The sequence below is a fragment of the Eleutherodactylus coqui genome, chromosome 4 (genome assembly GCF_035609145.1).
Source record: "Eleutherodactylus coqui strain aEleCoq1 chromosome 4, aEleCoq1.hap1, whole genome shotgun sequence".
NCBI classification, from domain to species: Eukaryota; Metazoa; Chordata; class Amphibia; order Anura; family Eleutherodactylidae; genus Eleutherodactylus; species Eleutherodactylus coqui.
In genome coordinates, this window is record NC_089840.1 from 59950367 (window position 1) to 59963092 (window position 12726).

The 12726-nt window shown below is 47.5% G+C and overlaps 1 protein-coding gene across 2 annotated transcripts in view; it reads left to right on the forward strand.

Moving 5' to 3' along the window:
- Window positions 1-6377: 6377 nt before the first annotated feature.
- Window positions 6378-12726, forward strand: part of NEK8 (NIMA related kinase 8) — a 59932-nt gene continuing 53583 nt past the window's right edge. For both annotated transcript variants that reach the window (XR_010792544.1, XM_066599555.1), the window contains exons 1-2: window positions 6378-6469; window positions 9354-9559. Coding sequence is in view for 1 of the 2 variants with exons in the window: in XM_066599555.1 (XP_066455652.1) it covers window positions 6423-6469; window positions 9354-9559 (253 nt within the window). In the remaining variant the exon portion in view is untranslated. The remainder of the gene's footprint in view (window positions 6470-9353; window positions 9560-12726) is intronic.

A 12726-nucleotide genomic window follows, 5' to 3' on the forward strand; every position in this document is an offset into this window, starting at 1 on the left:
CTAGCGGAAACAGCCGAGCTCATCTGAGCGACACTGTTTACTTAAATTCAATAGAAGTAAATGGGAGTTATGCAAACAACAGCAAATAATGCTGTTTCTGCAGCTCCTGAGTTATGGATACATTGTAGCTCACTGTGCTACACTGTTTGCGTAACTCCCATTGACTTCTATTGGAGTTATGGAAACAGCATAGGGCAGGGCACTCAGCTGCATTCAGGGTATCCAGGTGCGGTGGGGGCCCTAACTAAAGATAGGTGCGGGGCAAGAGTTGGAGCTTGCACTTAATTACACTTTTATGGCATATCCTGCAGATATACTATAACAGGGGTATTCTAGGCTTTTGCAAGTGATGACCTATCCCAAGCAGGGGTCTGCCACTTAGGATCTCTGCCAATTAGCTGATCATCCGGGCCACTGTCAGTGCAGTGGGCCGGATGTTGTTATTAGTGGTCAAGGGAAGAAGTGTAAGCGCCATTTTCACTCCTATTGAATGGGAACAATCAATGATATCAGATCCCCTTATTGCACTTACTGCTTCTGATTATGGTCAGGACTGCAAGTTCGGTCCTGACTATTATGAAGAGCAGGAAGTATAAGGCAGGGGTCACACAGGGCGGATTTGCCGCGGTTCTGCCGCAGCAGATCCGCCCGCGGCAAAACCGCCCGCGGCCGCTAATCTCGGGATTAGCCAGCCATGTGGATGAGGTTTCCCCGAAACCTCGTCCACACGGGACGGCTAATCCGCTGCGGTAAATCCAGATGAAACCGCGGCTGCGGCCGCCGCAGCCGCGGTTTCAAAAGAAGCAGCATGTCTGTTTACATTCGGATTTTTGTTTATTTATGTTACGGCCGCGCTCTCCTCTATGGGAGAGCCGGCCGCAACGGAAAAGCATGCGGCCGGACCACTTCAAAGCCAAAGCCAAACCGCGAGATTTCCGACGAAAATCCGCCCCGTGTGAACCCAGCCTAAAAGAAGCACAATGCTCCCATTTCAGTGGTGAGTGAAATCGGCGCTTATACTTCCTCCCCTGACCACTGATGACGGCGGAAAGCAGGCTGGATGATTAGCTGATTAGTTGGGATTCCGAGTGGTGGATCTCTGAAGATCAACTAGTGATGATCTATCCGGAGGACAGGTTATCGCTTGTAAAAGCGCAGAATACCCCTGTAAGGACGCAGCCTAATTTGATACCAATATGACACTTTTTCCTTGTTTCGTTTCCACATTTTGAAAGCCATAACTTTTTTCCTGTTGACATAGCTGTATGAGGCCGGCTCCACACGGGCGAGAAAATCGTGTGACTGTCACCTGATGCGGCAGTCAGTAAAAAGGCAGAATATGAAAGCAATGACTTACAATGGTTTCATTCCCATCTGCCATGTTTTCACTGATGCGATGTTGAGGGGATAAATAAGCATGGCTTGCTCTTCTATCTTTCTATGATGTGCGATTTGTTTTTTTTAATCTCCCATGTAATCTTATGGAGGCTTCTTTTTATCGCGTCGCAACGCTACAAACGCATGTTGTGTTGCGATTTTAACGTTACAAAGTCCCATTGGCTTGTCATGCGATTTTATTGCGGGCGGCAGCGATACGAGATTAATCTAAAAAACCCCTCACAAATCGCATTGAATAAAGATGCGATTTTGCCTCGATTTTCTCACGGCAAAATGGTGATCGCCAGTGTGAAGCCAGTCTAAGGGGGCGAGGGGGGGGGGGGTGGGTGTTAAATTTTACTTTTTTTTTGAGGGGAGCAATAATTTCACCACAGTTATTTGGGTTTTGTTTTCACAGCGTTCACTGTACGGTATAAACGGCCTGATAACTTTATTCTGCGGTTTGCTACCATTACAGACATACCACAATTTCTGTATATATTGTTTCTATTTCTCTACAATAAATATATTATTGTACAAAAGAATTTCTTTTTGTGTCGCTGATTGCAAAATATTTTTGCCAAAGCTGTGTGAAGGCTTGTTTATTTTAGATGAGTTTTAATTTTCATATAGTACTATTCAGTATTGGTGCATCTTGTCTCCACCACAAATATGGGTGGACACCTGCCGAGTGAGAGGTAACGCCTTGTTACCTCCCTGATAACGCCCCCCTCAGCTTCCAACTTCTTCTTCGCTATCGTTCTCCCTGTGCCCGTTGCAGCCGCCCAGGCTGACACTGTCCGCCCCGCTCCGGGGCAGCGCTTATAGCTCTGCTCCCAACCTGTTACTGTCATCCCTGCTTTGATGCCGCGCTTACAGCTCTGCTCCCAGCCTGTCACTGTCCTCCCTGCTCCGGTGCCGCTCTAGCAGCTGTGCTCTCAGCCTGTCACTGTCCTCCCTGCTTCGATGTTGCGCTTACAGCTCTGGTCCCAGCCTGTCACTGTCCACCTCACTCTGGTGCCGCGCTTACAGCTCTGCTCCCAACCTGTCACTGTCCTCCCCACTCCAGTGCCTTGCTTACAGCTCTGCTCCCAGCCTGTCACTGCCCTCCCAGTCCCAATGCTGCGCTTACAGCTCTGCTCCCGGCCTGTCACTGTCCTCCCTGCTTCGATGCCGCGCTTACAGCTCTGCTCCCAGCCTGCTACTGTCCTCCAGTGCCGCACTTACAGCTCTGCTCTTAGCCCATTAGTGTCCTTCCCACTCCGGTGCCGCGCTTACAGCTCTGCTCCCAGCCGGTCACTGTCCTCCCTGCTCCAGTGCCACGCTTACAGCTCTGCTCGCTTACTGCTGACACTTTGCTTCCCATTGTCATCCTGCATGCCTTCGCGGTTTGTCCCTCCATGTTTCCCCCTGCCGGCGAAACACTCTTCTCCCCGCTGTAGTGCTGTTCAGCGCACCTTGTCTCCACCGGCTCTGCAGCTTGTCCCCGCAGGCTGGGAGAGAGGCAACATGTGTCAGCTGTCAGGGCCATGTCACAGGGGGATGCGGCAGCTGAGGGGGAGTCTGCTCCCTTGTGTGTGTTTGCAGCTCTCGGCAGCGGCTGAAAACTCCGTCCTCCCCTGTCAGTGTCTCTGCCACACAGCAGCAGAGACCCCAGTGATCAGCATTACAGCGGAGCCGCCTGCTGCTGCTGTGTTGCCGGGGAGGGGGGTGAGGGGGGTGGGACATGAATGTTGAGTGCGGGGAGTTCAGCTGCCAGATGTGTGATCTGGTCCAGCGGAACTGGCAGTGCATGTAGGGAGGTGTGTGTGCGCCAGCCAATCCCCAGCTCTGGCCATCACCTAGGCGTACCCTGTAACTGAGGACTCCCAATCCATGTCTCCACCCATTCTTCTGGTGGAGACAAGATGCACCAGTACCGTACTATTCTGGGGGTACATACACCTTATTGACACACAATGGCAGAATTGTTGTTTTGTTTTATTAGGTTGTGTTCACAAGTTGCAGCTTTTGGAGTGGATTTTGCTGCAGATCTCACCCCTTTGTTTTAAATTCAATTGAAAGCGTGAAATCTTCTGCAAATCCCCAGCAGAATGTGCAGCAAAATCTGCAGTTTTTTTTTTTTACAGCATTCTCCATGCAGGATAAATAACGTTCATTTTATCATAAGGCCCCCTGTCCACGACCATGAATTTGCCGGCGGTAAATCGCTGGCGAATCATGCAGGCTGACGCTTTCCATAGCGTTTCTATGGAAAGCGCTGCCTCCGTGTCCATGAGCGGAGAATCATTGCAAATCTCAGCTCGCGGCGGGCAATTCGAAGCATGCTGTGAATTGCCCCAATTCTCCACGGTTAGCCTATCTATTAGATTAGGCTGACCGGCAGAGATTTGTGTGCGGCTCCTGCTCTCAGGCGGCAGTTCTCGCAGTGGAGATCTACAGTGGGACTTCGCAACGCCTGTGGACAGCCGGCCTAAGGGTTGTTACAGGTGCAGCAATACCAATTATGTTGGGGTTTTTTTCTTTTTTTTTTTACTTGGATTTATTTATTTTTTTAAATCTTCTAAACTATTTTTTTTTTACTTTCTAAGTCCTACTTGGTGACCAAGATGCTGTGAATATAAGACTTTTCAATATTTTACTATATACGTCTGCTGCAGCACAAAGACATGAAAAACGCACAAAAAACTGGTAAATGCTGTTACAATAGGATAAACAGAAATGGGCAGTAGAAGGGGTGGAAGACTGGATAGAGAAGGGGTGGAAATTAGACTCTTTTCACATTACATTTTTTGCAGTCCAGCACTGACTCCGCCCCAGTGTCCCATCTCCTGTGCAGAAAACTACATGGGAAGAGAACTCAGACAGGAACCATAGGGTTTAATATGTGAGATAGAGACCAGCGATGTATGGTCACGCGGCGCCATGGAAAACTTTGTGGTTGAGGAGTTTAAATTTATTTCTGCAGTGGATGGGCAGCCAATGGAGCGATTGGCATAGTGCAGGGGCGTCTGAGAAACGGCTGGATCGAAAAATGAGCCGAGCTGCTGCATTTAGTATGGATTGGAGTGGAGCGAGCCTGGTGCGGGGATGGACGATGAGTAGGGAGTTGCAGTAGTCGAGTTGGGAGTGGATGAGGGCGACCATGAGTATCTTTAGCATGTCCCTGGTGAAGAGCAGCCGTATTTTAGCAATATTTCTGAGGTGCATGTAGCATGTTCAGGCCAGGGATTGGATATGGGTGGTGGGGGGGGTGGGGGGTGGGGTGGAGAGGTCAGAGTCCAGTGTGCCCCCAAGGCAGTGGGCATGCTGTCTGGCGGTTATGATGGTGCCAGACACTGGAATGGAGATGTTGGGTGAGGTCTGTCCTATGACAGAATGAAATAGCGAAGACTAAAACCCATTGACTATACTGGGTCCATCCAGGCTTCTGTTCTGCCCTCCATCATTCACCCAGACGAAATGGCGCAGCATGCTGCACTATTTCATCATCCAGAATTTTACGCCAGATCTATAGGCCGCCTGCAGACGAGCGGGTCGGATCCGGCGGCGAGAATTCTCGCCGCGGGACCCGACCCGAGAGCCTGCAGTGACGAGCGCGTACTCACCCGCGCCTGGCGGCCCCGGCTCTTTTATGTGTCGGCTGCCGCGCAGCCCGTAGCCGGCGGCCGGGTGAGTGCGAGCCCCGCACAAAAATAGGACATGCCGCGGTTTGTTTGCCGCGCGAGATTTCGCGCGGCCAAACCGCGGCTGTCTGCATAGGAGTGTGTATTGTAATGCACTCCTATGCAGACTTTCAGCGGCGGAAATCCTGCGGGAAATACCGCCGCGGGATTTCCGCCCGTGTGCAGGCGGCCATAAGCAGATGTAAATGTGGCCTTAGATAATGTGGAACACAACTAGAAAGGGGGGCAACAAAGCAGCGAGGGGGCACTGACGTTATAATCATATACAACGATACACCTTCTATAGTGATATAGATTGTGCAATCAAGTCCTCACACAGCCGTAAGCGAAAACCGCTGTGGGTGCCCGGCCGCGCTTTACAGCTGCGGAGCCGGCCGTGACCCTGCGTAAGGCCGCATATGGTGGCAAAATGTTATTGCACATGACCGTGAACTCACACACAGCCTGCCCAGTACACTTGTTCTCTTTGTGTCCCACGCTATCGCAAAGTAATTGCATATGGGCACGTGTATATACGTGACAACAGAGAACAACGAGCTCTAATTTGCATATATATACGGCAAAGTAGAACACGCTGCAGTCTATTTTGCATTCAGATATTACGCAATTTTGACATACTAATGTGAGCGGAACTGCGTAAGACCGCGCTCACGCTAGTGGGTGGGATACCGCATGAAGATATCCACAGCGGAAGACCTGTGATCGTTCGCGGAAAGTAATTGTGAATGTACGCTAAGCACAGCGTATCGCCTGCGTAGAAGAAAGATCTATTTGAAGCTGCGAGTCTTTCTGCCGCTCATACGCAATTTAAATTGTGTATGGGCGACGGAACACTCGCATCCACTAACTTTAACTTTAATGCTCGCATTCGCAGTTTGTATCCACAAGTGTGTACAAAAATGTACGCCTTTCAATGCCTTTCGTTTTTTGTTCATATTCACAATATGGATCCGCCTGGCGCCACTCGTAAGTCAATGTAGCTATTGCCTGCGAATTACCACATATCCCACTGGCGTACAGAGACCATGAAATACGCGCTAAACGTACAGTTGCGTTTGCTGGGCCAATCTTTACACAAACTGGGTGACACTTCCTAAGGAATTATTACAGAGGCTATATTATTTATGACACTGCTTTCCAAACAGAGGAGAGATATGTCAGCCATGTTTAGGACAATAGGCAGCGACGCGTGCGACGCTTAGTACTGCGCAGGCGCACAAGAAATCAGACTCCACGTTCTATCCATCTCCACGGAACGGTTGTTTTGCTTTTTTTAATTTGTCCCCCACGAGCCACCGTACGGCTTCCCGGAAGTGTAACCATGGAAATGGTGGGAAGTTTGTGCCGAGGGGCTTCAAGATGGAGAAATACCAGAAAATCCGGGTGGTCGGCAGAGGAGCCTTCGGGTGAGATTACTGAGCTACTGTATCCGTCCTAGTAATACCGGGACAGTGCTGCCCCCCTATGGCGGGATAGGCATTGCCTGCTGTTTTGTGACGTGCGGGACCGTTAGTTTCTCCATGTTATTTTGTAAGCAGGAGTTTGTCATGAAAGTTATCAGAACTGCCCCCTCCCCGCACATCACGTGGTATGGCCCCCCATCCCCTCCACAGGCCAGCTGTCACTGAGACCCCTGCAGAAAATGGACTTCTAATGGCGGCTGCGCACGTTCGCATGTGCAAATACGTTCGCCTCAGCGCAGCATCTTTGTTCGCTTGCCGGCGCTTAGTACTGTACTTTTTGGACTTGTTCACACATCCGCAGCGCACGCCTTCCGTGGATTAAAAGGCAATCTAATCTAATGCAGTCCAGATGTGCTCATTTTTTTCACAAAATTGCGCAGCGTCTTTTGCGTGTATATTGAGTGCGTATTTGCGCTCCTCCCACAGACTTCTATGGCGCCATTGCAGTGCACATATGCCGAAAAAATAAGGTGGCACCTATTTTCTTTGGCGTGTGCAAAACACGTTGATGAGGATGAAGCTATTGACATCAAAGGGATCTATTCTCTGTGTATTACGCGCGTATATTTAACGTCCGCAGGTGTAGCGATATCCCGCGGCAGATCTCCGCCGCGGGGAGTAGGAGCCAGCTATAATTCTCTGCTTGTGGACGGGGAGTATCGCCACGGGAAATGCAGTGAAAAATCGCCCGCGGACAGACAGACTAAGGCCGGGTTCACATGGGGCAGACTTTCTCACGGAAATTCCGCCGGCAATTTGTACCCCGGGATAAAGCAGCAAAGCGGCCGAGATTTGCAAAAATTTCATCCACACGCTGCGGCGGAGCCGTTGTGGCCAAGCCGTGCGGAAACTGCCATGGCACGGAATCCAAAGCAGCGGCATGTCAATTTTAGCGCCGCAGCAGACTACTAGTGGCGAAGCCGCTTCAAAACTCACGCCGAACGAATCCGTCTCGGGGCGCAACGGAACGGCATTGAACGGACCCCACTGACTATAATGATGGGGTGCGTTTGGTTTTCACTCCGCCGCCCGGCTTTTAGAAAGAAGAAAAAGCGCTGCAAGCAACGCTTTTTTCCCCGGCATTTGGAGTCGGATCGGCAGCGAAGCCTCCAATTTAGGGCTTATTCATACAGGAGTGTGTGTGTAAAATGCTGCGTAACACTCCAGTGTTTGAACTGCGTATTGTTCAAGTTTCCCTTTTTATGACCGTGTATACGAGTTTTTGGCGCACATACACCTGCGTATATTACGTGCGCAAAAAACAGAAGCAGGGAAAACGGCCTAGAATGATGTCTCTTCTGGTTTTGTTTAACTTCATTAGCGTGTTTCCTAGCAATATGCGTGAAAAACCTAACCGCTACGCTAGTAGTATACCGTGCGTATTATACACACCCATAGAGAACAATAGGCCTCTTGCGCACGTAATATGCAATAAAAAAGAGCATTCTGCAATTTTTCTTACTCGCGTAACGTGCGCCATGACCGTACGCACGTGTGAATGGATCAATGAAAAAACATTTACCGTCATTGACTCACCGCGACATACGTGAGCATAATACGCCGTGAAAATGAGCCCTAAAAAGAAGTGATGTCTTCTTAATGCAGAATCATCAAATAAAAAGGGATCGTCCCCATACATTTGCGCAGTGGCAGCAGAAATCCGCAGCTCAGGCGTGGATTTCTGCCGTGGTTTTTAGAGGACATTGCGGGTACATGGCTGGTTTTGAGTCAAAATCTGCACCATTGGTGTGAATTTTGACTCTATTTTGGACATTCCGCAGCATTTCCGCCCTGTAAACATACCCTTTAGGCCACTCTCACGTGCCGTCAGCGAAATGCCGCAATTTTGATCGCAGTGGTTTGCCACAATTTTACCGCTTTTTTCAGATGCAGGTTACTGCCCCAGACAGCGGTTTTTAGCGCTCCCCATCATTGTGATGGGTGATGAGGTTCAAAGCGCCGCAGTAATCGCGTTAAAAAGCGGATGTGTGAGAGCGGCCTTAGGCTCCTTTTACGCAGAGTTCCTGATACAGTCTGTTTATACAGGCAGATAAATTGTTCGTTAGCCAATCGCTCATTTTTTTTACATTCACTGCAGCAGCAACAATGAGTAAATGAGCGAACAATGACTTTAATGCCTGCATAAAATGAACCGCGAATGAGAAGCGAACAGATTCTTGTTTGTCGTTCATTCGTTCGCTGTCCTTTCACTGAACAATTAGTGTTCAACTTTGCACGATCCAATGATTTTATTTTTAATTTTTCCAGTAAAAGGGCCCCTAAGCTCAATTTACACGCAGCACTGTGACGTTTTTCTAGAGGTTTTTTTTTGCATTTTTTTTGGCCGATATATGTAGGCCAGATGTTACATTAAAAGCGAGCGGAATTGTTGTGGAACTTTGGCTTAACAAACCTTACAGCGGAAGAAATCCCCAGTGGAACCTAGTTATGCTGAAGACCTTCAAATACTTTGAGGAGATGAGCTTGGGAATGTGAGTTTCACAGGTGCTTTGACCATCATATAAAGACACACAAAGCCTGGTTACTGATAAATCTATTCTTCTCAAGAAATATTCGTGATGTCACTGGCACGGGAAGAGGCTGCGGCGCTCACCTGAGCTCCACTTTTTCCTCTCATTACATTCGATAAACTTCCTAAAGTAAGTTTTTGGCACTATTTATGGTCTGTATACAGTATAGACACTGAATTAGTCTCCAATAAAGGCAACCACTCTACATTAGGAGAAAGGTGACGTCAGATCTGATTTGTTGCTGGTACATATGTATATGAATGATCAGAATGTGACTTGCTCTTGTTTGTCTGCAGGATCGTGCACTTGTGTCTGAGAAGAGCCGATCAAAAATTAGTGATCATCAAGCAAATCCCCGTGGAGCAGATGACTAAAGATGAGCGGCTCGCAGCACAGAATGAATGTCAAGTACTAAAACTGTTGAATCACCCAAACATCATTGAATACTACGAGAATTTTTTGGAAGACAAGGCCCTTATGATTGCAATGGAGTACGCCCCAGGTGAGCATCACAAGTCTTACCCTCTGATGGTATCTGATGGTAATAATTAGAGATGAGCGAGCATACTCGCTAAGGCAAACTACTCGAGTGAGTAGTGCCTTATGCGAGTACCTGCCCGCTCGTCTCAAAAGATTCAGGTGCTGGCGGGGAGCGGCGGGGGAGAGCGGGGAGGAACGAGGGGAGATCTCTCTCTCACTCTCTCACTCCCGCAACTCACCACTCTCCCCCGCCGGCACCCGATTCTTTAGAGACAAGCGGGCAGGTACTCGCATAAGGCACTACTGGCCTTAGTAATAATGTGCCGTACGTGTTGTAGACCAACTCCCAAAGATGGAGGCTAAAAGTTAGAGGTATTGAGGCAGAGATGGTGTTCTGTATATGTTCTAGTTTCCCATGTTTGTAGTCTTTGGGCTATGCATGCCACAGCAGGAGAACCATGTCTGGATAAACATTCAAAACATATTTTAACCCCTTAAGGATCAGGGTGTCTTAGTCCTAAAGGACCAGACACTTTTTCGCGATTTTACCCTTGGGGTGGTTTTACTGCCCAATTTTTATTTTCCTTCAGCTACCAAAATTATTTTTGCTGCATTTTTCCGTGACGCATAGGGCTATTTCTTAATATCTTTTTTTCACTGACTTTTTAAAAATTTTTTTTTAGTTTTATTATGGGTAAAAAGCTAAAAAATATATATTTTTTAATCCCTAATGCTTCAGGACGTACAATTACGTCCTGCAGTGTCAGGGTATGTATGAAGAGAGATCACGGGGCGACCTCTCTCCATACAGCGCAGGCGTCAGCTGTTTATTACAGCTGACACCCTCGGTAAATAGCTGCAATCAGCCACGCGGCTGATCAGCGCTATTAACCCTTTAATGCCGCTGTCAATTTTGACAGCGGCATTTAAATCCCCCAAATGATATTCGGGGTTCCCATACGGCCTCCCCGCGATGAGATCGCAGGAGCCATGCGGGTGTCATTGCAGTCGGGGGCCTTCTGAAAGGCCCCGGCGCTGCCTTAGCAGACTGCCTATCAAGCTGCAGGAGCAATCAAAGCATTGCTTGTTGTGGTCCCCTAGGGGGGCTAAAAAAATGTAAAAAAAAGTAAAGATAAGCTCAATAAAGTTTTACTAATTGTAAAAAAAACAAACAAAAAATCCCCTTTTGTCTATCTATAAAAAAAAAAATTAAATCCTAAAACAAAAATACATATTTGGTATCCCCGCGTCAGTAAAAGCCTGCACAGTGAACGTCGGCCTTGTTGATCCAGGGAAGGCAAAAACCCCAAGAGGCAGAAGCCAATTAACCCATTCGGGGAAAAATTCTGGCCCTAAAATGGCAGTCAGAATAATCCCTGGATCAACCTTTGATAGTTACTACTTGAATGTAAGACCCAGAACTACAAACCTACTGATCACCTAATGTCTATATCCTGTAATATCATAGTGTTCAAGAAAGACATCTAGTCCCCTCTTAAACTCCTCTATGGATTTTGCCATCACCACATCCTCAGACAGAGAGTTCCACAGGTCTCACTGCTCTTACAGTAAAGAACCCTTTTCTGTGTTGGCGATGAAACCTGCTTTCTTCTAAACGTAGCGAATGCCCTCTTGTTACCGTCGCAGTCCTGGGTATAAACAGATCCTGGGAGAGATCCTTGTATTGTCCCCTCATGTATTTATACATAGATATTTGGTCGCCCCATAGCCGTCGTTTTTCCATGGTAAATAATCCCAATTTTGATGCCTCTCTGGGTATTCCAGTCCCGTCATTCCATGTATTAGTTTAGTTGCCCTTCTTTGAACCCCCTCCAGTACTGTAATATCTTTCCTGCGCTCCGGTCACCAGAACTGTATGCAGTATTCCACGTGGGGCCTGACAAGTGCCTTATATAGTGGAAGAATAATGCTCTCGTCCCTCACCCCTGTGCCTCTTTTAATGCAGCAGCTGATTGGCATTGGTTGCTCCAGTTAAATCTACAATCCACTAGTACCCCCAGGTCTTTTTCCATATCACTTTTCCGTAGCAGTACCCCATTTGTGTATATAGATGGCGGAATGTCGTTTTTTTTTTCATTTTACTCCACTTAGAATTTTCTTTAAGTTTTTCAGTACATTATATGGTACATTAAGTAGCACCATTGAAAAATGCAACTCGTCCCGCAAAAAAACACGCCCTCATAAAGCTACGTCGATGGATAAATAAAGGAGTTATGGTTTTTTAAAAGGGGGAGGAAAAACCAAAATTGAAAAAAAGGGCTGTGTCCTTAAGGGGTTAATTTATAGTTTAGTTTTTAAATGAAATACATTATGCTAAAATAAGGTGCAGGACATTTTGATAATGTCCTGCACCTTATTTTAGCGGTGGGTAATTTTTTCTTTTTTTATATATATTTTTATTTTGTTCTGTAAATAAAATATGATGATACGCATAAAAAAAACAAATCAAGCATGTTCTATCCTTCTGCGTGTTCTCGCAGCGCCCATTGTTTCCAATGGGACTGGTGTCAGTAATAAAAGCAGTGGTAGAAACTCTGCGATCCTCCTGCCACGGCTGAGACGCCTTGCATCTTCGGGCAATACACATGGTGGAGAGCGCGATGTGGGGGCGGGATTCTCGGCCTCATATCGCACTTGCCAGTTGGAAGTTAGCCTCACAGAACTGATCTGGGTCTGCTAGGACCCTGAGGCTCTGCCGAGGCAGGGGGCACCCGGTAGTCACGTGATCACCGGATCAAATAGCGAAAGTAACACTTCTGCTCTATCTCTTCACTATATAGTGCTCATTGAGTTCTATGAAGCCTGCAAGAGAGAAGGCAGAAGCAGTTAAAAACTGCTTCTGCCTTCTCCTCAGGGTCCTCAGCTGTGACTAACAGCTGCAGACCCGACTTGCTCTTGATACATTGCAGGAGCTTTAATCCTGCACTGTATTATTATTAGTTTTTTTTAGTATCGGCTGGGATTAAAGCTCAGGACAGGACCAAGAGTTGTAAATTTATTGTGTTTGGTCCTTAAGGGGTTAAAGAAGATAGATTTCCTTTTTATCCCCAGCTTCAGCTCATCATGGTGGTGCAAGTTCCTTGGTAGAATTGTCATTTAGAAATTAGTTAGGGGCTGCAGATGTACTTCTACCATGTAAAAAAGTTCTAAAATCAGAAATGTAGACGT